The sequence below is a fragment of the Falco rusticolus genome, chromosome 3 (assembly GCF_015220075.1).
Source record: "Falco rusticolus isolate bFalRus1 chromosome 3, bFalRus1.pri, whole genome shotgun sequence".
NCBI lineage: Eukaryota > Metazoa > Chordata > Aves > Falconiformes > Falconidae > Falco > Falco rusticolus.
Genome location: NC_051189.1, coordinates 77,209,879 through 77,234,504, shown reverse-complemented (window position 1 = coordinate 77,234,504; position 24,626 = coordinate 77,209,879). Strand labels below are relative to the sequence as shown.

General features: G+C 39.7%; 1 protein-coding gene across 3 annotated transcripts in view; it reads left to right on the top strand.

Moving 5' to 3' along the window:
• Positions 1-24,626, top strand: part of FHOD3 (formin homology 2 domain containing 3) — a 417,165-nt gene that overhangs the window by 35,252 nt on the left and 357,287 nt on the right. For all 3 annotated transcript variants that reach the window (XM_037381206.1, XM_037381205.1, XM_037381207.1), the window contains exons 2-3: positions 4,501-4,607; positions 23,920-23,984. In XM_037381206.1, the coding sequence (XP_037237103.1) occupies positions 4,501-4,607; positions 23,920-23,984 (172 nt within the window). The remainder of the gene's footprint in view (positions 1-4,500; positions 4,608-23,919; positions 23,985-24,626) is intronic.

Here is a 24,626-nt window from a genome sequence, read left to right as displayed (position 1 = left end):
TGCAGCATAGGTACTGCAACTGATGATACAGTCAGTTACCACTGTGTGGCTACTAGCTATGACCTGAGAAAGTTCAAATATCTCTTGGTTTCTGTTTTGAAACATTTATTACAGAAAAGCTGGTTTAATTTAGTAGCTCTACTTGCATTTCAGGCTGTCCTACAGAAACATCTGGTTCTCTCACTGTTTTTATGTTTCTTGTCAGTTAGGGAAAAATCTAGAAAGAACTTGTGAGGTCAGTGCTGCTTGTGATATCTTTTCCAGGTTCTCCTCTAGTCCAAACCAGACAGCTATGGATCAGTGAATCAGCACCTAAGCATTTACTATTTCTTAATGCTGATCTTGTCATGGCGAGTACAGATCTTAGTATTTCAATGAGGTTTCAATATGAAACTGAAGATGATAATTAGTACATCAGTTAATTTTTTTAGTGAGGAAGACTTTCATAAAGACAGCCTTATTCTCCTTGCTTCCTTCATGTAAAACCCAGTGGGAGGATGGTTACTGATAGCTCTGGCTATCCATAACTGGTGCTTATGGCTAAAGCACTTGTTTTGATGACAGTTGCATGTACTTTAGCTTTTATTCCTTCACTCCTGTAAAAGAAGCTACTCCTAGATAGACCCATTCTTTATAGAGACAAGAGAATTCAGGAATATCCATAAGGATTAAAAAATATGCTCTAGCTATTTTTCCCAAAACTTAATTTGAGAAGATGAGAATGTAATTGAAATGTATACATAGGGGATTTTTTTTAGCTTTACGGAGGCTTATGATACCATTTGATGTTTAAGCTAAAATAAAACATGGAAGAAATTGAAAATGGAGTAACCATGTGTTTGGCTTGAAAAAGTAGCACTACATCTGACCCATCTGATGTTGTCTTTGTGTTCATGATTCTGTGATATCTGTAGTATTCTTTTAATATGACTATAGGTAAGTATGGAAAACTGCTGTAAAACCTACAAGATGAGTTGCATTTAAATGACTTGTGTCAACCTTTTGGCTCTTCTGGGCAATACAGGAAAGTGTTATACAATAAATGATAAATAATTTGAAGGGAGTGGCAAGAGTGATTTTAGAAAAAATGGGTTTGTAAGCTTATGAAGAGGTCTTGGAAAATCTGACCTTGTGGCAATATAAGCGAGTTCTGCCGTTTAATAACAACAAAATGCAGACCTGAATTTTTGGACCAGTAAAGCATACTGAAGAGTTAAACAGAAGTGTGAAGAACAAAGTGAAATAAATGGGATTAATTTCTAAAAAGTTGAATAGCAGTCTCATTCATTATTATGGAAAACAGCTCAGTTAAATGTTCTTTGAAAGACTGTCTTTATGGATTCTGCCTTTTAATTGTCCTAAGAGAAGACTGTTGTTAATAAGGATTTTAATGTGAATTATGATCAATGGGAAGAGCATGTCATTCATGAAGTAGATGGGGCCATTTGGGAGGGTCTCCAGAGACAGGAGAAGTGATGTGTAGCAGATAAACACCGGATTAACATTGAGCAGATGGGAGGGACCAACATCCTGAATTGTTACTAATAAGCACTAATGAGTGAACACCAGCCATCCTTTGTGTTGAAAAAGGCAGGCAATTTACTAATTAAAAATTATTCATAAGGTGGCTTTTTTTGCCTTTTTTTTTTTTTTTTTTTTTTTTTTTTTTGTATTCTGCCTGTGAAATCTGTTCAAGTGAGGCTTGGAGACAAAGTAGCAAAGTGATACTATAAAGAAGGATTTAGAGTTCATTGCCTTAATGTTACTTTTAAAAGCCTTGTTTTGCTCCCTTCCACCTCTGTGTGTACACATGCAAGAGAAGAAAAAAAAATTGGGCAAGGCGCAGTGTTAAGTAATGGAAATAAAAGATACTGCCATTTCTCCCATTAGCCTAATTCTTATTAATGGATAAAGTGTACAATTTATAGTGCTTTAAAGCCTGAATGAATACTATGTTCAACTGAAACTATGGAGTTGAGATGAACATAGGTAGAATGTACTGTTCTTTATTTTGTACATGAAGTACTTGCTGTTCTCATCATGCTTTTTATAGACTAAAGTCATAAGATATTAGTAAACCACAGTTCCTTTTCCCCAATTATGCAGTATAATTGGAAATTGCGGGCAAATCTCCTAATCTCCATAGTGACAGCAGAACATTTATCTAATTAGTAGTTTGCCTTTTGGCATTACTTTGAATAAATTAGCATTTCATTAGATACGCTGGGCTACTGGGAAAAAAGTTTCTCAGAGTGGTATTTAGTCTTTCTTCTCAACAGAGTGTATTTTAATTTAGCATAGGTTATTAATATCCTTTGTAACTGGAAAGATACAGAGTAGTAATACTGTTGTTATTCTTAATATCAGAGGGCTGCACTTGGAGGTTCTTTGTTTTCCTTAAACCCAGGAGTCGGAGTAAAAATTTATGTCACCTTATTTGATGACTGACTTTCCCCAGGTGGAAAAAAATGAAAGAAATTAAAAAGGAACAGGTTTGAAATACAACTTGACCTTCTCCTTCTAGCCTTTCTTCATAGGATGAACTTTTCGTTCAGATTGCATAGCATAATGCTGTGGACTAAGCCAAAAGCCACACTCTATCACTTACTAATTATAAGTGAGCTCTTCTGCAGTTATTTCCCATGCCGCTAATCCAGAATAATAAAAGACTATTTGTATTATTTTCTTGATTATATAAATCAGTGATAGGAAACCGGGTGCCTTAAGTTTTATTATTGACCACCAGATAGTAAGTGTGGTTACTTACCGTGCTTTTCTGAACAGCTACTGGCAACCATGACTTTGAGGAGTTAAGAGGTAATTAATCAAACATAGATCCTCATTGATTTTCTTTCCTAGTGTTAAAAAGAGCAGAAGGAAAAATCCATAGATGTGATAAAGGGCTGTAATTTTATTTCCTTGAGTCATTGGCTGTTTCAGAGCCTTGCTTACCCCTTCAGAGAGGCATTGGCTGCCACTTGTGGCAGAAGATTGGTATGAAGTATGGTGTTAAATACTCTCCTCTTCCCAAAGTGGCCTTTGGAGCAGTGTTGTACGTTTACACCACCAGTGTCATGGCTGCCCTTTGGTAGATAGAGGCAGGCAAAGGACCTGTTGGTGTGTTTTGCCAAATGCAGATGATAAAAACATCTTCTGTTTGGCGGGTCAGTCTGAGACTGCTCAGCTATCAAACTGGACTTTGTACCAAGTAGCACAACACATTTGGGGCTTACAATATTTGTGAACTTGGAACCAGTTAGAAAAGGACCCCCAGTGCAGTGTTGACACAGGAAGGTCCACAGGAGCCTGTCCAGCTGGGCTCAGTGATGGCAATTTCTCTGCTTCTGGGCTGGGCTCTCTGAGCAGCTGGTCACTTACCTCCCTAGTGATGAGGTCGGACAACCCTGTACTTTCACCTGCCCTTTGGTAAATGTTTTCTTGTTTCCTTGCCCTGGGAAGGATTTTTCCTCATTCCTTGTGATGTGGCACGGGGTTATCTCATGGCAAGAGAGGAGCTTATGTTACTTCATAGCTCTTCCCTTTGGCTTCTTCGGTTACCCCTCTTGATCCAGTAACTATTTTGCATTTCTGTGCAATGACTTAGCCAGAGTTTTGGGGTGGATCTTCCTAGACCTTTTCCTGTGGTGTGTTCCCTGTAAAAAGCCAGAAAATTCCTTTTCTAACTTTCATAAAATCTGGCTTTTTTTTTTTTCCCCTTTTAACTTCTGGAACAATTAACAGAAAACTTGAAGATAAGGGAAGACAGGATAGAAATAAAGAAGGTTATTAATTGCTCTCTTCTTCTTCAGCACCATTGCAGGCAGGTTCCTGGTTTCATGTCTGGTCCTTGTTTACCTCAGTACCTTTGTGGGAATTTGGTATGGGTGTCCAGTGCTCCCCCCTGGTGCCTAGGAAGGTCTTCCCTTCAGCCTCATAGGCTGATTAGCACCTGGCCCTAAAATGAGAAAACCAGAAAATCTGGGTCTGGGTTGACTGCACTCTCCCTTGCTGCAGTGCCCCAACTCTTGGCTGCCACACCTTACACTGTCCCTTGGCTGTATCCTTGCTCACAGGGGATGTTCATTAGCACACAAAACAGCTGCTTCTTCCTTCCACTTCCATCCAAAGGCTCAGAAACTCTACTTAAATGTACTGTGAGAACAGAGAGCAGTCATTCATATCCTAGACATGCATTTAAATTATTTTCCCTTACAGGATTCTAAAGGCACTGTGATAAAACCCTCTAATCTCCTTCTATTATGTTCAAGTAAATACATTTCTCTGTGTTTGTTAGTTGTATTGATATTGTTGTGACCAAGCATGGGCTAGTGAATATGGACTTGGGATTGCCAAACAAGCACCCATTTTCTTACCCACTCCCAACATATGGCTTGTTTCAGGGAGATCTTGTCTGGGGACCTGGAAAATAGGAAGGTGATGTTAGAGGCATGTTAGAGAAAATGACTGCTGTAATCTAATGATCTGAATTTTGTTCTACAGCTTGATGACTGCACCCTGCAATTGTCTCACAATGGTACCTATCTGGATCTAGAATCCACCCTCGCAGAACAAAGAGATGAATTGGAAGGCTTCCAGGAGGATGCTGGGTAAGTAAATATTTACTAAATCTACATAAATAAGCATATTTGTCTAGAAGTTTTGAGGTTTTGTTAGTGCATGTGGTTAACTTGGTACATTCAGGTCAGCACAGGAACAAAAAAGATAAAATTCTTTCCTCTGTGTGCACATGCCTCCCCCTTTCTCTTATTAAGAATGTTTTGAATTCTCTCTATATTCACTCTTACAGTTTTTCTAGAAGATAGCATACTGTAAGAAATCTGTAAAGATGAATGTCTTGACTAGTCTAATAATTTTTTTATCGTTCTTTGGAACTTGATAAATAAGAGTGGTTGGTTCTAAGAACTCTGAGACCTTTCTTATACAATAATAATTGGTGTAGATGATTTTTATAGGGATGGTGCTCCTGAAGTTATAAACCTAACTTCTTTGTGCCTTGAAATTTAAGTCTGTCTTTTATATTCTTGGAGAAAAGACCCATATTGATTTCTTTTTTTACTCCTGGAATTGATTTAGCCAGCTTGATGTGTGTGGTGGTGTTTTTTCAAATATTCTCCTCTCTTGCCTTTCTCCTTTTTTTTTTTTTTTTGTTTAAAAGAAACCCAAACACTATTGATAGCAGACACAGATTGCTGACACAACTTTCCATAAACTCTCTCTGATGAAAACTGAAAGTGAAAACAAAAATTAGCATCCATGTTGTCTGTGTGAATATATGTATAAAATTTTGCTTTTTAGATTTTTTTTTTTCTGGGCCCTTTAGATGTTTGTCTTGTTTAACATATAAAATTTAAAGCCAGTCTAGAGCTATTTTTGCCTTGCTGGTTGCTATACTGGACTGGATAGTTGTAACTAATTTTACGGGTCTGTTTTGGCATGGACTTCATGCATGTGGATAATATAGCTGTGCCAGAAGGAAATTACCTGCATTTTGAATTGGTCAGGGCTTGTTAACACTAAGTGGTGCAACCCTTTTGCTTATACTGGTTTCTCTATTTTTTGTGATAGATGTCTTGCCTTTGATTAATACTTCTTGAAGTTTATAAGATTGTTTTGTGTGGAGAAGAATTTTAAATAATATGTTACAGATATTCATGCATGTGCATTTGTGTATGTCTTCATATGCACCAGTCTTTTATAAAAGGAGCATGTTTTTATTACTGTGGGAAGATACAGAAACTGTCCTGTCAGAAAATAGTTGGAAGAGTTCTTCAACAGACAGAGTAACCAATACAGCTGCATTGAGCTTCCCACCCTATGCAACAGAAGTGTTGAATATAGAAGTTGGTCTAGTCTTCAGTTTTATGCAGAGGTGATAAAAATTGCTGCAAAGAGCAGCAAGTTCCTATTTCCAGCTAACTTTATAATCAGTTGAAAGCAAGTAAGATGCAGGAAAAATTTTCTCTTTCGATAGTTTTTTGTAGTAGTATGCATGAGTTTGTCACACTTGCTTTCCATTCCATTGATGTCTCAGTGATAATTCTCGTGATTTTAACCTCATTGCTTTTGATACCTCACAATGGCATCGCTGAGAAATTCAGCATGCGAGAGACAGGTGCTTTTCCTGCCAGGCTCTGCATGTCAAATAGCAAGCAACATTCCACATTGCTTTAACTTCTGCTTCCTCTGGGCACATAAAATGAATGGTTAGAATCATGTTTAAGGAACAATTCGTATTTTCTCTGTTGTGGCTATCCTAGGGGGAAAAAAACCCAACAAAACATGTGGGATTAAGGATGCTGCTTGGAAGTGCATGTCTACTGTGTTGTTCTGAGCTCAACTTTGTATGTGTGGGCAGGTCTCCTTAATTGCACAATCTGTTGTCAGTTGAATAATTGCTTCTTCCAGTGGCTTGTTTGGCCAGGTAATGTGAAGTGTGCTGGGCAGGCAGAAAATTATCAAAGGGGAACAACTGACTTGTCAGCAGCTTGCCAGGAAAAGATCTGACATTTTGGGGAACCGCGATTAGAAAGCAAATCAGTGATTATGGTGCTGTGAAAAAGGTAAGGGGCATCGTAGGGAGTAAAGCTGAAATTTAGTGAAATGCAATGAACTTGGTGTCTTCAATACTAGTGAGGTTTCAGCTGGATTTCTGCATCCTATTTTTGTCCATGTTTTGCAAGAGGAGGAAGATAAACAAGAACAACCAGAACATTAGGAATTTGTGGGATAGCTTCCCTGTATGACTTAGTACCATTGTTACTTCAGGGTAAATGCAAGTCATGTGATGTTGTCCAGAAAAAAGGAATATTCTAGATACAGGGTAGCAAAGGCAGACAGTAATGTCTCCCTCCATCCCAGGTTTCTAGCAAACTAAACTCCAATTCCTGGGCTTTTCAGCTGGAGTGCTCCTGAACTGGAGCTGCGTCCCACAGACACTGGGGGCTTAGCAGCAGCCCACTGTCTAGGAGGGACTGGCCACAGAAACCACTTGGTCTCTTTCTTTCTCTCTGGGTCATTTCAAGGCCCTGCTCTTAATCTTCAAAGGTTTTAATTTTCTGAGATTAGGCTACCTCAGGACCTGCCTTTCTGCCATGCCAAAGTTGCTGTGCTCATCAGGGTCACTGAAGCTTGCTAAACTCTGAATGAAGGGTTTAGTAGCTGGATATTCATGGCACTTAAAATTTTAGATCATCAACTATAGAAACTCCTATTACAAGTGACCGGAATGCCCTGAGATCTGGCTGTTTTCCAGATTTTTGTTTTGCTAATTGTTCCTGTTTGCCCAGGCAAAATTATGAAGTTTATTTGGGTTTGGTTTGTTTGTTGGTTTTTTTAACACACTGCTGAAAGGACATGTATAAACCACACAGCAAGCAAAACCTTACTAATTTTTATTGGTGTGAAAGGCTGCAAATATCTTTTTTCTCTTGGAAGGATTGGATGAGAGCATAGTGAAAAGCAAGGATTTTTCTTCCGAAGGAAGAGAAGGGTAGCAGGCTGGAGGCTTATGATTTATATCTTGTAAATAAGAGGTATAAGAAACACATGCACTTAATACACAATTTCAAATGAATCCTCTTCTGTTACTGATTATAATAAAAAAAGATGATTTTGGTAGTTGTTTTCCACTCTAGCACAATTTAAACTTCTGTTTAGGGAAGGAGAAAACCCAACATACATGCCCTCTTTGCCTATAGAGCTAACCCTGAGCAAATCGTTTTCCTGTGTCCACAGCTCTCGCTGCTGCCATTTGCTGCACATTTTGGACTAGCTGTAGGATTCAGGAGAATCAGATTGGTTTTATATGTTGGGGTTTTTTTGGGGGAGGACAGGACAGGATGAGCAGCTTTTTTGTGGTGAGACAGCTAGGATGAGCAGCTGGCCAGGCAATGAGGCTTGCCCTGCATAAAGTTTCAAGACCAGGAAATGGGTCAATAAGAGCACTTAGGTAGGAAAACTGCCTTTCAAGTCTGGCATGTATTCATGGTTTATTTGTTTGTTGGTGTAGTTTTCTTTTTTTGTTTTCCTTGCTCTTAATACAAGTTACTTTGTGGATGCTTAATAGTGTAAGGAGAAAACAAGGGGGTAGTTTAGGTGGGCTGCATATTTTGTTAAAGGCGCCTGTACTAAGTAATGCCCTTTTCTTTTGCTTGCTTGTGATTTTATAGAGCAAGCAAGAATTGTCAAGAAGTTTATGTATTTAAATACCTATGTAATTGTCCTTTTTATGGGCATGCCTTAACAGGCCCTAATGGTAGCCCACAAGGTAACACAGTCCTAAACCGCAGAATACAAGTTTATTCAGACGGCATGCTGCAAGCAATGGAGATTTCCATGGGGAATACATTTTCAAGATTTCTGTTCAGCAGAGATTGTTTTAAAGTACTTCTGACAAATTACTTCAGTGCTAATGTTTTTGCATTCCTTCCAGACACCCTGTCCCAAGCCATTTTGGCTGGGTGAGTCCTGTTTAAGTTGGATAGCAGACCTTTTCCCTCTTGATGCTGCTGTTCATTCTGGGCCCATTCAGAATCTGTTGAAGGCAATGAAGGCTGGCAGGGATCTTCATTACTCCTTTCCTACTTATGTACTGTGTTCTTTGCCTGCTTAAGACTTCACAATTAGCACAATAGTGAAAATGAAAGCTGATTGTCACTTTTTTACACGAGGAAGTTGGGTATGCACCTGAAGGTTAACTTGTTTTTTGCTTAATAAAAATTACGTGGTTCATTCTTGAAGCAGTGCTGCAAACTAGCATAACCTATGCTGATTTTGTATTAGTTCACTGTTGGGAGATGTTCTGAATTAATGACAGTTTTGTTGTGATGTTGTTTCCATTATGTTTCTCAGTTCCAACAGAAAGAAAAATAAAGAAGGTGCCTATGAAAGATTGTCATGGTGTTACTGTAAAGAGTAGAGACTGTGAATGCCTATTGCCATGACTTATGTTTTGAAAAATGCATTAGTCCACATGAATATTTTGATTTACACAATGTTAATTATTACTCTGACCAAGTGCTGAACCTGAAAAATGTAATGTATGGTCACAATAAAAACATGCCACAAAGCAAAAAAACCCCACCAGCTTAACAAACACACCTCCCCACCCCCCAAACAAACAAAAAACCCCAACCGCAACACCCCACCCCACCCCCCCAAAAAAAACCAACAAAAAAGCACCAAACCCATAAAGAAACCCACAGAACACAATCTTAAACAAAAAACCCTAATCAAGGCTAGCTTCTTTCTATCAAGAAGACTGAATTAGTTTAGGAAGTTGGTGCACACTTAGAGCAGGTGCATTGTGGAAGCCTTTCTTGTGTTTTGCTTAAGGTGCTCTGTATACGTCCCATAGCATCATCTGTATTTACCCAGGTGCAAGGACCAGAAAGACTCAGAGCTGTACAGGAACATAATGCTGTGTGAGGCTGAGCGAGAGTGACTCAAATGACACTGCTTTTATCTCTGCTCTTGTAGGCCTTCAATGGCCTAGTGTGTTCAAGGTTTTTCTTAAATGGGACCCTCCTGCTGTCTCTTGTGCTCTTTGGTTAAAGTCTAGATGTATTCAGGCTGTCCTAGAGCTGAGAAGATTTTGGAAGGTATAAGACTTTCTACAGTGTAGTAGTATTCCAGGCTGTAATGTATCAGATTAAGATGTTGAATCATGTTTTGAAGTGAATGATTAGCTAAAAATTTACTGTTGCAAAATAAATGGTAATAAAGATTAAGTTTTTCACATTTCTGATGAAATATTATTTTTCTGGATGGCTAGGTTGGTGCTTTTTTATTTGCCCCTCTTCCCTCCTAAAGTTTGAGGGCAATAGCTATTACCCATGTTTTCAAAACTTTATGCAGCTTTTTAACTTCTTATTTTTTTAATCCTAATAAAATACCTTTGTTTATATATATATAATCATTGGATAGAATGTCAAAATTAATCTTTAGGTGTTACTGCAGAAATTAATTTTCATAGTTATCTTGCAATATGCCTTGACAGCAAAATGAATTAAAATAAGAGGTCTGCCATGATTTCCCTGCCCCAGAACAATAGCAAGGCATCTCTGAGCACTCATGCTTCCAGACCATGTAATCAATAATTAAGCAAATGTGCATGTATTTCCTAGAGGCTGAGAAATGAGACATGTGACTTTAAAGGATGTGCCCTAGAAGTAGGATGGAGGCAATTAACAGTTGAATGTTCCACCGTACAAATTATTGACCAGTTCTGAGATAAGGATTTCTTGTCAGTGGATCTTCTTGTGATTCACTTCTGGTATCTTGTGAAGATAAGAGTTGTCAAATTAAGCTTTCCTACAAGTAGTAAAATTCTAGTGCTTTTGTAGTTGTGTGAATTTAAAATGTATTTAGAAAACAAGCTTCTGAATTAATAGTAGCAAACGAATAAATTTTAATGCAGACCAAGGCTTGCTTTCTCATGTACTCTCAGCTTTAAAGCTGGCTTGATGGTGTGAAAGTAAATCTCTTCTGCATATGTCTAAGTCAGAGACTGCAAACAACTTTGCTCACACCAAAAGGCACAAAATACAAGATCCATTTGGGCTTGTGGAAAGAATTTGTGGTCACCTGTTTTGGTGGGCTGGCCAGGAGGGAGCTGGAGGGCAGCAGTAAGTGCAGAAATCACAGTGATCACGAGTATCTGTGGTCTGTAGTTAGTGTGGGGATATCAGATTTGGGGGGCAGTCACTGCACCTTATAACTTCATTCCAGTCTAGAGGGAGAACCTTAAGTCAAGTATCCTACAAAAAAGTTGAGATGCTGCATAGTCTTACTTTCATTGATGTGCTGATGGGACGCAGAGTTGGATTTTGCTCTTCTCCCGGTGTCCCCAGTCTTCCAAGCTCTGCCATACTACTTCCAGCTGAGGAGGAGTCAGGATCCACAGCAACACCTTCCCTGGCTTGAATGAGGAGGCAGGTTGTTGCTTCACAAGCTCTTTTGCCTCTGTGTGGTTTTGATTCTGGGGGAGAAAGAGCCTGAGATTAGTAGACCTGACCAGGGCAGGTCATGGGCAGCTCTTGAAGTTGATGTTTGTGAAATGTGAAGTGACCCAGTCACTCCCATGTATCTGGGAGTAGCATCCAAAACTCACACAGGCTTTTGGGGTGTGGAGCAGCACCTCAAATCCCAAGCATTAAAATGTTCTGTGGTCTGGTCTTGTCCTCTGGGGGGTTGTTTTTGTAATTTTCTTGTGTGGTGGTTTTGTGTTTTTTGTGTGTGGTTTTTTTTTTGGTTTTTTTTTTTTTTTTTTTTGTGAGGGTGTTTTTCTGTTGTTACCAAGGTATGTGTGGAAGCATTTGAAGATTTGCTGCTTTTGAGTTTTAGTGATTACTGCTGGCAAATGAATGCAATAAGAGTGCTTCAAAGAATGATTTCCATTGCAAAATGTATTGCAAAACTATAGTTGTGCTTAGAACTTTCCCAGCTCATTAAGTACCAAATACGATGCCAAACCAAAAAGTGTGTGAATAATTCTTACAATGTTTCCTAGGACAAAATTTTTTAAAGATAGTCTAGTTTGGTGTTCAGGTTTATGTGTGAAAATACCTGTAGAGTCCAATATTTTAGAGGGGAAACTTAAATAAAAACAGCTTCTAGAAACAGCTGATGCCAGATGTTTTATTTAAAAATATTTAATGTTATTAACACTGAAGCTCCTTAATAGCTGTGATGCACTCAGCCCTCCTCATCGATGATGAGGTTATAAGCTAAGTGAGCAGCTCTCATGGCTTGGAAATGTGTTTCTCTTCAATTTGCGAGGAGGAAATCCCTTCCTCTTTCTATAAACAGATAAATCCTCGGGGTTTCAGGTAGGGCTGCCAGAAAGCGCTGTAGGACTGCTCTGAAACTGACCCCTGGTTGTGAGTAAAACCATTGATTTGAGGATCCAAATCTTGAACAGCAGCAGCACTGGCACACCCACAGTCCGCTGGTGCAGCTTGCAAACCAGCATAGTATTGCAATGTAAATGCCTGGAGCATGTGGGTAGCTGACTGAGTTTGTGCTGGGTAATTAGTAAAAGCTGTGAACTTGTTACACTTCCTATTCCACAGCGTCTATTTTGGTGCATGCTCCTACCCTGAGGTAAATGCAAACGAGATTTGTATAAGCAGGCTCACACACTGTTTATCTAATGGGAATTCATCTGTCTGTGTGCTTGGTGTGTGTTTGTTTTACCACTGAATAAGGTAATAATCTGCTTCTGATAAAAATAAATGTCTCAGATTTAACTTCCAGTTGTGAACTAACAGTTTAAACCACTGCAAATCTGTCACTAGCTCAGCATCTCTGGTAATGGTGGTGTGAAAACTAGTGACGTGGTTAAGACCACAGTAGTACAGCAAAACAGTAATTTATTTCATGTTTGCTGCTTGGTAATTTTGCTTGCTAGTATAAGCATTGATGGCCCAGCAATAAATGCGAAGCCCATTTCCTAAATGAAATTAATATGGACAAATAAATGGCCTGAGGGTCAGTGTGTTATATTTAGGAACTTTTATGTGAAGTTATGAAGGAGCTTTTGCCAAATATGATGTTAATGGAAAACTTCCAAAAGGCAGAAGGAGACCCAAAGTAGTATGTTGAACAATTCAAAGTAGAATTTATTTTTGTGTACTTACTTACACAGATGCAAGTTCTACTGCAAAGTAGGACCATTTTAGAATAGTTCTTGCTGAGTCTGGTTAAACTGATCACATGCTGAGAAAGAGCATAATTGGCCAATTAAGCCAGTAGGAAATAGCTATGAAATGTGTTCTGTGTTGCTTTGTGTAATCTCTTCTGTTTGTTATCTTTTCAGTCACAACAATGAAATTGGAAAATCACAAAATATAGGTTGTTTTTTTTTTCTTAAGGTATTAGAGAACAATTTCTAATAGAAGGGAAAGGTTTAATGAAAACCTGCTAAAATATTTCTTTTTTTACAAACTAAGTCAGTTTTTTGCTTATTGTAATGATGAAAAAAAAATAAAGTCTTTTTTTGGTACTATAAGTCAGAGTCAGGTCAGGTAGCAGGGGCCTTTGTGAGAATGAAAATAATTATGCAGGTGTCATTTGCTTCTGCTCTGCAGCTATGGAACTTACAAGTGCCAGGCCAGCTTCATTAGTTTTTCTGGAACCAAAACTGTGGGTACCATGGTGTGTTTGGGAGCACCAGAGGGACCCTTTGCTTGAGGAGATGGAAGCATCAAGTGACCCTGCTGAGAGACCACTTTATTTTACTTTCCTGCTTAGCCTTGTTCTGTAGGTTCTCAGTTCTGTTGTTGTGTTGGTTTTGGGTTTTTTTTTTTTTTTTCCTCAAGAAAATCCGGATATTTCAAGGCGTCTGTTTCTCCAAGTGCAAAGAGCTTTTAAATGAAAATCCTAATGTAGCATGAACTTCAAAGCACAGGTGATAACAAAACCACATGACAAGAAATTACCTGATTTAAAAGATTCCTGTGAGGAATGTGCAGCAAGAGCTACTAAGCACTGGAAAGCACTGGTCAAGTGATGTGTCATCTTTGTAGAAGAATGTGATGTGAGGTTTACAAGAAGTGATGAAAACAACACTCTGGTTTTGTGTTTTACCCAGAAACAATATTATAGTTACAATACCACTTCTATTGCAAATCTCCACCATTTGCCAACTTCAAAGTTTGTGTTTTCTTAATGCAGAAATACAAGATGGAGATTTAACTGATTCAGTGTTTCACTAAATGACAGGAATAAACTTCCTGCTTAAAACAGTTGTATATGGGTTGAGCTTTTAGGATGGAAGGGACACAGCTTCATTCATGAATAAGGACAGCTCTTGAAAAGCAGTCACTTGATGACTGTGAAGACAGCAGTCAACCCTCAAATTATTATAGGGTCTTTTAGGAGGTAGATTATTGTTTTAATATGTGGAAATTGAGCCATTAGCAACTGAGAAATAACTGGCATGATGATTCAGAAAGTAGGGGAAGGGATTCTCATCTTCCAGCTTCTGAGGTTTGCTTACACAGAAACCACTAAAAAGGACAAATGGAACAAATGTTCCCCCATTTTAACTTAATGCATTTCGGTGTGTGAAAGTGATTCATTGTCTTTTGGCCAAAAAACTTTGCCTTGTGTTGAGGTACACAGAAAATTCCACCCAGACCTTTACTCACATATACTCAGACTGTTAGTAATAAACAATTAGGCACCATTAATGTGGTTTATAACATATACTTGCTGAATACCTAGAATGTTTCAGTTGACCCTTTGAGTTTTCTTCCCCCTTCTTCTTCTGTTTGATTTTTGTTTCCATTTGAAAAGAGGAAGAAAAAGAAAGATGAAAACACTGCCTTTTAAATGCTGCACTTGGGAAGTGCGGGTAGATATAAAAATCCAGCACGTCGTGGTGACAGTCTGTAGGTAGTCCTTATTTGCAGTTAGGTGGGTAAGGGTGTGCCAGCCAGGTTGCTGCTCTTCTCATTGGCATTCACATGTAACTTTTTTGTGTGGTATGTAGGTTGCTGGTAGGGAATGAGGCCGTTAATTGTTAAATTCATGTTGGCAAACATGGAACATAATAGTGGAATAATCTGCAGGGAAAAAAACCACGTACAAGTCTCAGTATACTTTGTTCCTTTGATGCTGTTGCTTACACTAACAATTGGCAGGATTTTGCCTGCCTAGCTTTTGTTTAGGGAATATGCTGTTGGGATTATTTCTACCCAGATTAGTCAATTTTTAATTACTTTTATTTTTTAAATGAGTGAACAGGCATCTCAGTTTACTTATTTTTACCTGCTCTTGTCAAATGGTTTTTACTTTAGAAATGCGTTATGGTCCAGGAATGCTCTGAATAAAACTATATTAACTAACTAGATGATTTGCAGTAAGAAGAACAGGATGCAGACACATTCTCACTTCACACTAAGGTTTTAGGTGGAAAAACTGAGGTAAGAAAGGCAAGTCCACTGACTTCATTTGAAGATGAGTGTGTGTCTTCAACTGCCTGTCACGTACCGGAAAGGGTTAGTAGTGCTGTCATGTGTCTGAAGTGTAGTTGAGATGAATTTTAGGATTGAAAAGACTTCTTTAAATTTTTTTTTATTTCCTGGTCTCCTTTGTTTCTTTTATTCAATGAGAATAGCATGAGGTTGAACATGACAGTTGGATTGGTAGGTGATGATCTGTGAAGAACTTCAAAAAAAGGTTATTTGTTTGGATAAGATTTTCAGATGACTTTCAGAGAGATTCTTAATTCCTCTCTCCATGCATGTGTCCTCTTGCTCTCTCTCAAAAGAATTGGTTTTTATACAACCTTTAAGTGTCAGAATTTTTTTTTGGCATCTCTCGAATCTGCAGTTGAATGGAGAAGCATATCATATTGAAACTGCAGTCAAACTGTATCTTAACAGCTTTGAAATCAAAGCCTAGAATTTATGCTGTCTGATTAATAGCAGGTTAAGAAATGCTTTCCTTATTATGTTTTTGCTGGCTTGCAGATTTTTTTCAAGGAAAACCTGATGGATTCAAGTGCATTAGCTCTGGCAAAAATTTCATCTCTTACACATTCAGCAAGGGACAGTTTGTTTTCCACTGCTTGATTTGGAGTACTTAAACTGTGAAGCAACTGACTGTGAGGCAATACGCCATTGCAGAAGCATTTCCATTCCCTAAAAGGTGTGTGCAAGTGAGGATGGAAATGCATGGGTGCTGAAATGAGCATGTGAAAGCTACTTCCAAAAATAATGCACTTTAGAGTGTTTCTGTGGTCATGCATTTGCTTCTGGTGACATGCTACTCTCCAGGCTTCTGTTGTAGGAATCAGTGCCTCCTTCTTGAGCTTAGGGGTTGTTGCTGGATGCTGTTCTCATTAAGCTGCTCCTCTTCAAAAAACGTGGATGTGATTACTGGAGAAGGTTGATGGTCCACCAAGAAACCTACGTGCTGTGAAAGACTGTAACAAAATGTGAAGTATGTGTTGTGCATATGTGCTTTGTAAGCTTTCCATGAAGAACAGCATCTGTCTTAGGTTTTCGTAATGGTTAGGTTGTTGCATCAGGCAGAAATATATGCAGAATCGTTATAGGATAAGTTCTCCAGTTAGGCTGCCTTTAAATGGTCGAGTCTGAAAACATTTTCAATGTTACTAAGTTGAGGTTATTTTTTCATATGGCCTATGCCCTCCTCCAGATAAACAAGCAACAGCCCACACTTTTGCTTGATTCAGTAGTGCGTTGTTTGCTTTGGTAGTGGCCGTGAGATATAATGGAAATACCATCTGATTATTTCAAGAGAGGCCTGAGACACAAGGTAAATGGATGCCTGACTGATCTGATACCATCTTGTTCAGAGTTGATCGTGCTGTGAGTGATTTACTGATACTGAACATTACAGTGTGAAAGACTGAATATGGTGGGTGGGGGGTGTTGAAGGTTAGGGAGTGGGAAACCTTCCTGTCTAATAGCAATTGAAACTAATAAAATGCAAGATGCTATACTGTTTGCCAGTGTCTGATTTCACCTTTATTCTCCCTGATGTGGTGAAACTGAAGAGGGCAAACCTTTATGTAATAGGTAGATTATATAGGGTTTCAAGATTTCCATGCAGGCTGCAGCTGTGAACTGATTGCCCTTAAGCAAGATGAGGAAGGGCATGATCTGTGCTATTAGCTCAGTGTAGAGGGGCAATGGGAAAAGGAAGGTATGTGCTCTGAATCTCCAGACTTAGAGTCCCTTTACTGCTATTGCCAGATTAAATCAAAACATTTAGAACTTGTTTTCTTCCACATCTATGCTGTCTTTCTGGAAGGTCAGCTGGGATCTGAAGGAAATAATACCTCTTAGTTTAAAAACCAAAATGCATACATGGAAAAGTACTGAATTTTTCAGAGGTTTTGTGTGATTGTCCTTTCTAGCACAGTAAATGATTTTTATCTCTGAGTTATCCTTGGGATTTATCCCTATCTAGAACTGACTGGTCGCAGAGTCATAGAATGGTTTGTGTTGGAAGGGACCTTAAAGATCAGCTAGTTCCAACCCACCTGCCATGGGCAGGGGCACCTTCCACTAGACCAGGTTGCTCAAAGCCCCATCCAGCCTGGCCTTGAGCACTGCCGGGGATGGGGCATCCAGAGCTTCTCTGGGAAACCTGTTCCAGTGCGTCACCACCCTCACAGTAAAGAATTTCTTCCTAGTACCTAATCTAAACCTACCAACCTTTTTTCAGTTTAAAAGCATTACCCCTTGTCCTATCATGATATGCTTTTGCAAAAAGTCCCTCTCCAGCTTTCTGCTGGGTCCCCTCTAGGTACTGGAAGGCTGCTACAAGGTCTCCCTGGAGCCTTCTCTTCTCTGGCCTGAACGAGCCCAACTCTCAGCCTGTCTTCATAGAAGAGGTGCTCCAGCTCTCTGGTCATCTTCATGGCACTCCTCTGGACTCACTCCAACAGGTCCACATCCTTTTTATGTTGGGGGCCCCAGAGCTACATGCAGTACTGCAGGTGGGGTCTCATTAGAGCAGAGCAGAGAGGGAGAATCACCTCCCTTGACCTGGTGGCCATGCATCTTCTGATGTACCCTGGGATTCGGTTGGCTTTCTGGGCAGCAAGCACACATTGCTGGGCTACAATGAGCTTCTCATTCACCAGCACCCCCAGGTCCTCCTCCTCAGGGCTGCTTTTAACCTGTTCTCCACAAAGCCTGGCCTGTGTTTCTGCTTGGGATTGCCCCAACCCATGCACAGGATCTTGCACTTGGCCTTATTGAACTTCATGAGGTTCACATGGGACCGCATCTCAAGCCTGTCAGGGTTGCTCTGGATGGCATTCCTTCCCTCCAGCATGTCAACTGTACCATACAGCTTGGTTTCATCAGCAAACTTGCTGAGGGTGCACTCAATTCCATTGTCCATTTCACCAACAAAGATTAAACAGCACTGTTCCCAGTATAAATCCTTGAGGAATGTCAGTCGTCACTGGTTTCTACTTGGACATTGAGCTGTTGACCGCAACTCTTTGAGTGTGACCATCTAGCCAGTCCTTATGCACTGAATGCTCCATCCATCAAATCCATGTCTCTTCAGTTTAGAGACAAGGGTGCTGTGCTGAACAGTGTCAAGTGCTTTGCACAAGTCTAGGTAGACCACATCAGTTCCTGTTCTGTCACCCACTAATGCTGTAACCCTGTCATAGAAGGCCACCAGATTTGTCAGGCACAATTTGCCCTTGCTGAGGCCATGCTGTTACCAATCGCCTCCATATTCTCCATGTGCCTATGGAAACTCTCCATAGTTTCCAGGAGCATCTGCTCCATGATCTTGCCAGGCACAGAGGTGAGACTGACTGGCCTGTAGAATCCCAGGTCTTCCTTATTTCCCTTTGTAAAAATGGGGGTTATGTTTCCCCTTTTCCAGTCAGTGGGAACTTCACTGGATTGCTGTGACTTCTCAGATATGATAGGGGCTTAGCAACTTCATCCGTGTTCCTTCAGGATCTGTGGATGCATCTCATCAGGTCCCATGGACTTACACCCTTATGATAACACTAATCTGAAAGGAAGAAATCCTTGCTTGGAACGGAGTAAAGTGAGGATTGTGGGAATATGCTAGTTTAAAACTGCTGTGAGGGTAGGTTATGATCGTTTATTATTTACTTATTTGTTTGAAAGGCAAATAAAATCACCCCAACAGTATGTGTCACTCTTAAAGAAACTCCAGACTCCAGTGTGATTGGTTGAGTGGTATAGTCCGAATCATAGATCATAGGGGGATTTCACTTACTTGCTGTGTAGCTGTATAAATGTATGTAGTGCTTCACAGAAGATTCAGGTCCAAGTTTGCCATTATGGGGTTAAGTTTGCTTATATTCTTTAAATGTTTCAAAAATGAAAGAATGTCGAGATCCCAGCAAAGAGTTTAGATACTCTCTTATCTATGTTATCTGAAAGGCTCCATGTTGTTTGTGAACTAAAATCACGGCTTCTAACAGCACCAGACTTTGTTTCTGCTGGTCATGGCCTTTTGATTCAGGTGTCTGTGCGACAGGGTTTTTTTTTTTTTGAGTGAGTATAATGAAGAATAGTGAGTTTGCTTTTCAGCCAACTATGTTACTAGAGAGTATCATTAAAATCCTTGTAGCTTTGCTGCTGTGGTATACAACTCTGGCTTTTTTCCATGGTTGTGAAGTATCATGTAGAAAGCGGAACAGGGGAAACCCAGAAGGATGTAGCATGACCTTTTGTGGAATGAACACCCTCTAATGTCAAAAAAGGCTAATGACCTTTTATTGACACATTAAGTAATCATTAAGAAAGCTTGAAAATTAATTTTTTACTTTGATTTTAAATGATGATGAGTTTTCATAAACATCAGATTGTTTTAAAAGAAACTAAGTTTATTGGATTGAAATATTCTAGGCTTTCAGCAAAATATTAGGAAATCTGAATGGCTGCCCATCCTGAAAGAAAGGTTCACCAGGAAAGAAAGAAAACCTTGAAATAGGAGAATACATTAATTAACATACATTTTCTATATTACAAAGGTGAACTTTAACAGGGAAGCGACTTCCTTGCTAATAATGACAATGAATCATGACTGGATAATAACATAGAAATCCAATTTTTGATACCAGCAACTCTTCAGCATATATCTGAGGAGGAGGGATGTCTGTGTCATCATAACATAGACTCCCTTAAAAATTCCTTTAAAAGCTTCCTCGAAACATTAAGAAGAAAACTGGGGTGGTGGTGGAGTTTTTTATTTGTTTAGCATTTGTCTTCCTGTCTGTCTTGTCTCTGATGCAACATTCTCAGTATGTCTCTTCTAGTCGAGGCAAGGAATTGCTAGGTTCAACCGTAGGTTTTACGTTGGATCAAGTAACAATTTAAGACAGCCAATCTACGTGGTATTTTCAAAATGTCACATAAATTATGTCTTGGAAATGCATAATTAAATGAAACCATTTGTAATACAGTACATAAACAATGACAAAATAAAGCTTTTATATGCCAGAAGACAGGCACTCAGTGAACTGTTGGCATGTGTTTCTTTACATTAACAACTTCTCTAAGTTGAATGCAGAGAACATTCTGTATCTTGGTAACTTCAAAGACTGGAAGCTAATCTAATAGCAATAATGATTCTGATATCAACATATCAACACAATATGTGAAATTTACTTACTGTACTGCTGCTAAATTGCAGCTATTAAATACTTGTTGGCTTTTTTTTGTAAAGACTAGCCAGTTGCACTCATGAGAATGTATACTTTTATTTTTTAAGTCATACCAAGAAAACTGCAAGCCTTAGATAAGAGTAGATTACAGGCTTTGGTATGTTATATGCCAAGGTTCTGTTTTTAAGAAATGGAACCTGTTTGGGATTATTTTTCACAGAAAATTATTGAACCTCATTTTGTTTTAATGCAAATGCCCTCTCTGTTCCACAGTGCATGTGCACACACACACACCGTTATCAGGACAAACTTGCCTACAGGTATGCTTTTTTAATGCTGTTTGTCCAGTAGTTCATTAGGCTATGAAATCCTGACAGATTCAGTTACCCCATTTTTGGCATTTATTGTTTTAAGATGCTTGCCCCTAATGTGTGTAGAATCGTGTATGTAAGAGTTTTCAGAGGTGATCTTCCTTCTGCAAAAACATTACTCATGCTGCATGACAGTCAAAAACATTCAAAATTCAAAAAGAATGCATAATTTTTAGTGCTTTACATATTACAGAAGCAATTAGCTTCTGTGTGGGAAATCTAGTATGCTTAAACCCCATTAAATGACTTCGTTGAGCTTTCATCTCTCTAACTTCTGCGATTTGAATGCTGTTGATTTTGGTAGACTGGAAAAGTTGAAAATAATAACCAATGATAGAAGAGAACAAAAATTACTGTTTGTGCATGTGAGAGTTTTCTGTGTTATGAGGTATATAGTTGGGTTGATATTGTAGAATAGAACTTGTAGAAGAAAGTTTGCGCTAAGTTTTGCTCTAAATTTTCAGGGCCCTCTGTTAGGGAGATGAGGTAGAGAGGGAAGTAGCACCACTGTTGAAGCTTGGCTAACTACTAAAAACCCCACAACTATTGTTTATATTGAGAAACATCACGCATTATGTTTTTAAAAAACAAGGTAAAACTGTTAAATTGTGATGAGCCTGAATCTCAACAAGCCTTACAATGGTGCTGAATTCTTAGTTCCTTGTGTTCGTTCACTGTTTCTGGTGACTGAGCGCTACTTGCTGTCCAGTTCTTTCAGCAGATCACCACAGACCTGCAGATTTCAACAGAACCCTGGCAAAGTCAGCATACATTCTACACTACAGACTGCTGAAGAACTAAAGAATACCATTATAACAATACCCTTTCCATGTTACATTGTCATTAGCGATTTCTTTTAGTTGATTATGTCTGATTATGTAGGCTTCCTTTTTCTTTGCTAACTTTAGCAAAACTGATCTGGGTTATCTCTTTACAGTTACTGTTCTGAAATAATACAACAATCTCTACTCAATTTTTCCATTTTCTGATTTGTCACCTTGGAGGATTTGTTTATGTCAGAAATACCAGAGTTCAAAAGTCTGGTTTATTAGGACCCTGAAATTTACGTTGAGGTAAAAGAAAGGCAATTAGAAGGTTGGAATAGGTTGGTAAGCTGAAAGTTGGACTTTTGATGTTTGAGGAGCTCAATTTTGGATCCCAGAGGAGTGAAAGCGGTCCTTCATCCAACTAGTGGGAGTTTGCCAAAACGAAGTGTGGGGGAGAGGTTTCGGGAACATCAGAAGTGGTGTTCCCCAGGGCTCTGTGTTGGAGCTAGTCCTGTTTAATATCTTTATCGACAATCTGGAAAAGGGGATTGAGTGCACCCTCAGTATTTTTGCAGATGATGCCAAGTTGGGTGGGAGTGTTGATCTGCTGGAGGGCAGGAAGGTTCTGCAGAGGGGTCTGGACAGGCTGGGATGATGCCCAAGGCCAATTGTATGAGGTTGTGCATGTCCTGCACCTGGGTCACAACCACCCCACGCAGTGCTACAGGCCTGGGGAAGAGTGGCTGGAAAGCTGCCTGGTGGGAAAAGGACCTGGGGGTTCTAGTTGACAGCCAGCTGAACATGAGCCAGCAGTGTGTCCAGGTGGCCAAAGCAGTCACAGCACCCTGGCTTGTATCAGAAACAGTGTGGCCAGCAGGACCAGGGCAGGGATTGTCCCCCTATACTCAGCACTGGTGAGGCCGCACCTCAAATCCTGTGTTCAGTTTTGGGCCCCTCACTTCAGGAGGGATGCAGAGGTGCTGAAGCATGTCCAGAGATGGGCAATGGAGCTGGTGAAGGGTCTGGAGCACGAGTCTTATGAGGAGTGACTGAGGGAACTGTTTAGTTGTTTAGTCTGCAGAAAGAGAGGAGGCTCAGACACCTTCCTGCTCTCAACAACTCCCTGAAAGGAGGCTGTAGGCAGGTGGGGGTAGGTCTCTTCTCCCAGGTAACAAGCAACAGGACAGGAAGAAATGGCCTCCAAATGCTCCAGGGGAGGTTTAGATTGGGCATTAGGCAAAATTTCTTCACTGAAAGGGTGGTGAAGCATTGGAACAGGCTGCCCAGGGAGATGGTAGAGTCACCATCCCTGGCAGAGTTTAAAACACAATAATATGGTTCTTAGGGACATGGTTTAGTGATGGCCTTGGCAGTTCTAGGTTAACGGTTGGACTTGATGATCTCAAAGGTTTTTTCCAACCTACATGATTCTATGGTTCTATCTGGAAGATAGTTGGTTTGTTCTAATGAGATATAGCCAGTGCAAAATTCTGTTGGGAGGCTGTGTGAAGCGTTTGGCCCTGAAATCTCAGCGTAGTCATAAAGTGTATAACTGAGGAAGGCTGTGCTGGTTTTGAATTTGCCTCTAACTTGTATATACAAGTGGGTCTCAGGTTTGCATGACACAAACTAAGCTGCATCCAAGTGTGTTCTAAAAACAGTTCAGCTTCTTGCATGTTTTCCCCCGATAAATTCACAGAATGGCTGAGGTTGAAAGGACCTCTGAAGGTCATCTGGTTCACCCTCCCTGCTCAAGCAGGGCCATGTAGACCTGCTTGCCTAGGAATTGCATGATTAGTTCCAGAGAAAAGAGGGAGAATATGCTGCTGTACAAATGGTAAAGGCATCTGGCTTTTCTTATCCTCCCACCTTCCACCAGCTTGGATGCAGAGGCAAAGAGCTGGCCATGTCCTCGTGCCAGTCTGTGGTGTAGCACCTAGAAATAAAGGAGAGAAGAAATGCAGCTAACACTAATTTGTCTGAAAAACACTTGAGGAATGTAGCTGTTAATTAAGTTGGAGTCATTCCATTCAAGACTAGGACAGAAATGAGAGCCAGAGTGAAGGATGACTCAGTTTTGCATCTTTGCGTGAAAAACACATCTATCTTTGTGCTTTAAAGACAGATTAGGGTACATGAGCAGATCTGTGAAATCACAAGTACCCTCTTGTTTAACCTTGCATTTTCTTTTGGTGCTTATCTATACCTAGCTTTAAAATATTTCTGTGAAAATTAAAATGTGCAGCTGTAACTTGGTACTTCTGTAATAGGGATTCCTGGAAAGTCATTGTGGTGGGTTGACCCTGGCCAGCTGCCAGATGTTCACCCAGCCGCTCTCTCACTCCCTGTCCTCAACAGAAGGGAGGGAAAAGAAGATGAAAAAACTCATTGACTGGGATAAAGACAAAGAGATCATTTACCAGTTACTGTCATTGGCAAAACAGGCCTGATTTGTGGAAAACTAATTTTTTTGCTGATTAAAATAGAATCAGATGATGAGAAAGAAAGACATAACTCGTAATACCTTCCCTCAGCCCCCATCCTGTTTTCCTAGGCTCAACTTCACTCCTCTACCTTCTTCCTATACCTTTAAATATTTTTCCTTTCTTTTTAGGAGGGGCAAGAAGCACAGTATAATTCTGAGGACCCAGCTGTCGGTGAGAGTCCATGCCTGCATTGGTAAGTGGAGTTCCACATGCCTGAAAGAGAACAAATATACAGAATCGATCTTTGAGAAGCAAATCTGGGCAATGTGAGTCAGACTTGCTGTGTTACAAATTGAGGATAATGGCCAATAAATTGATTTCTTCTGCTTGTTGCATGTTAAAATTAGGTTGTATTAGTTACATTACCCTTAAAATATGTTAACAGCCCAGAGTAGCATAGCATTTGACAGTGAAGTGGGATGGTTGGGGGTGCTTTGGAGAATCTGGGATCATCTGTCTTGTCACAGCCTTTGTGTGTGCCTGAAAAAGACTGTTCTGAATTGGGAAGGGGATCTGGAGAATTGTTGGCTGACAGCTAAATACAGTGTTTTAATAACATGTAATATTTATTACTTCACATCTTGCAGATCTTGGCTGTGTATTTGTCATTATCATAGTGTCAGTGTCTTAAAAACATTGGTTGAAACAATGCCGTCCTGAGGAAAAGTCTAATGAAAGTCATAATGTGTGTGTTAAAAGAGCTTTAAGGTTGCACAAATGGCAGTTGATGTGCTGTGTTAGTATGTTCTCCAGCATTCTGTAGAGCAGAGTGTTTCACTGAGTGGTAGTGGCAGAGCTAATGCTCATGTTGCGGAGATATGATAGATGCTATGGG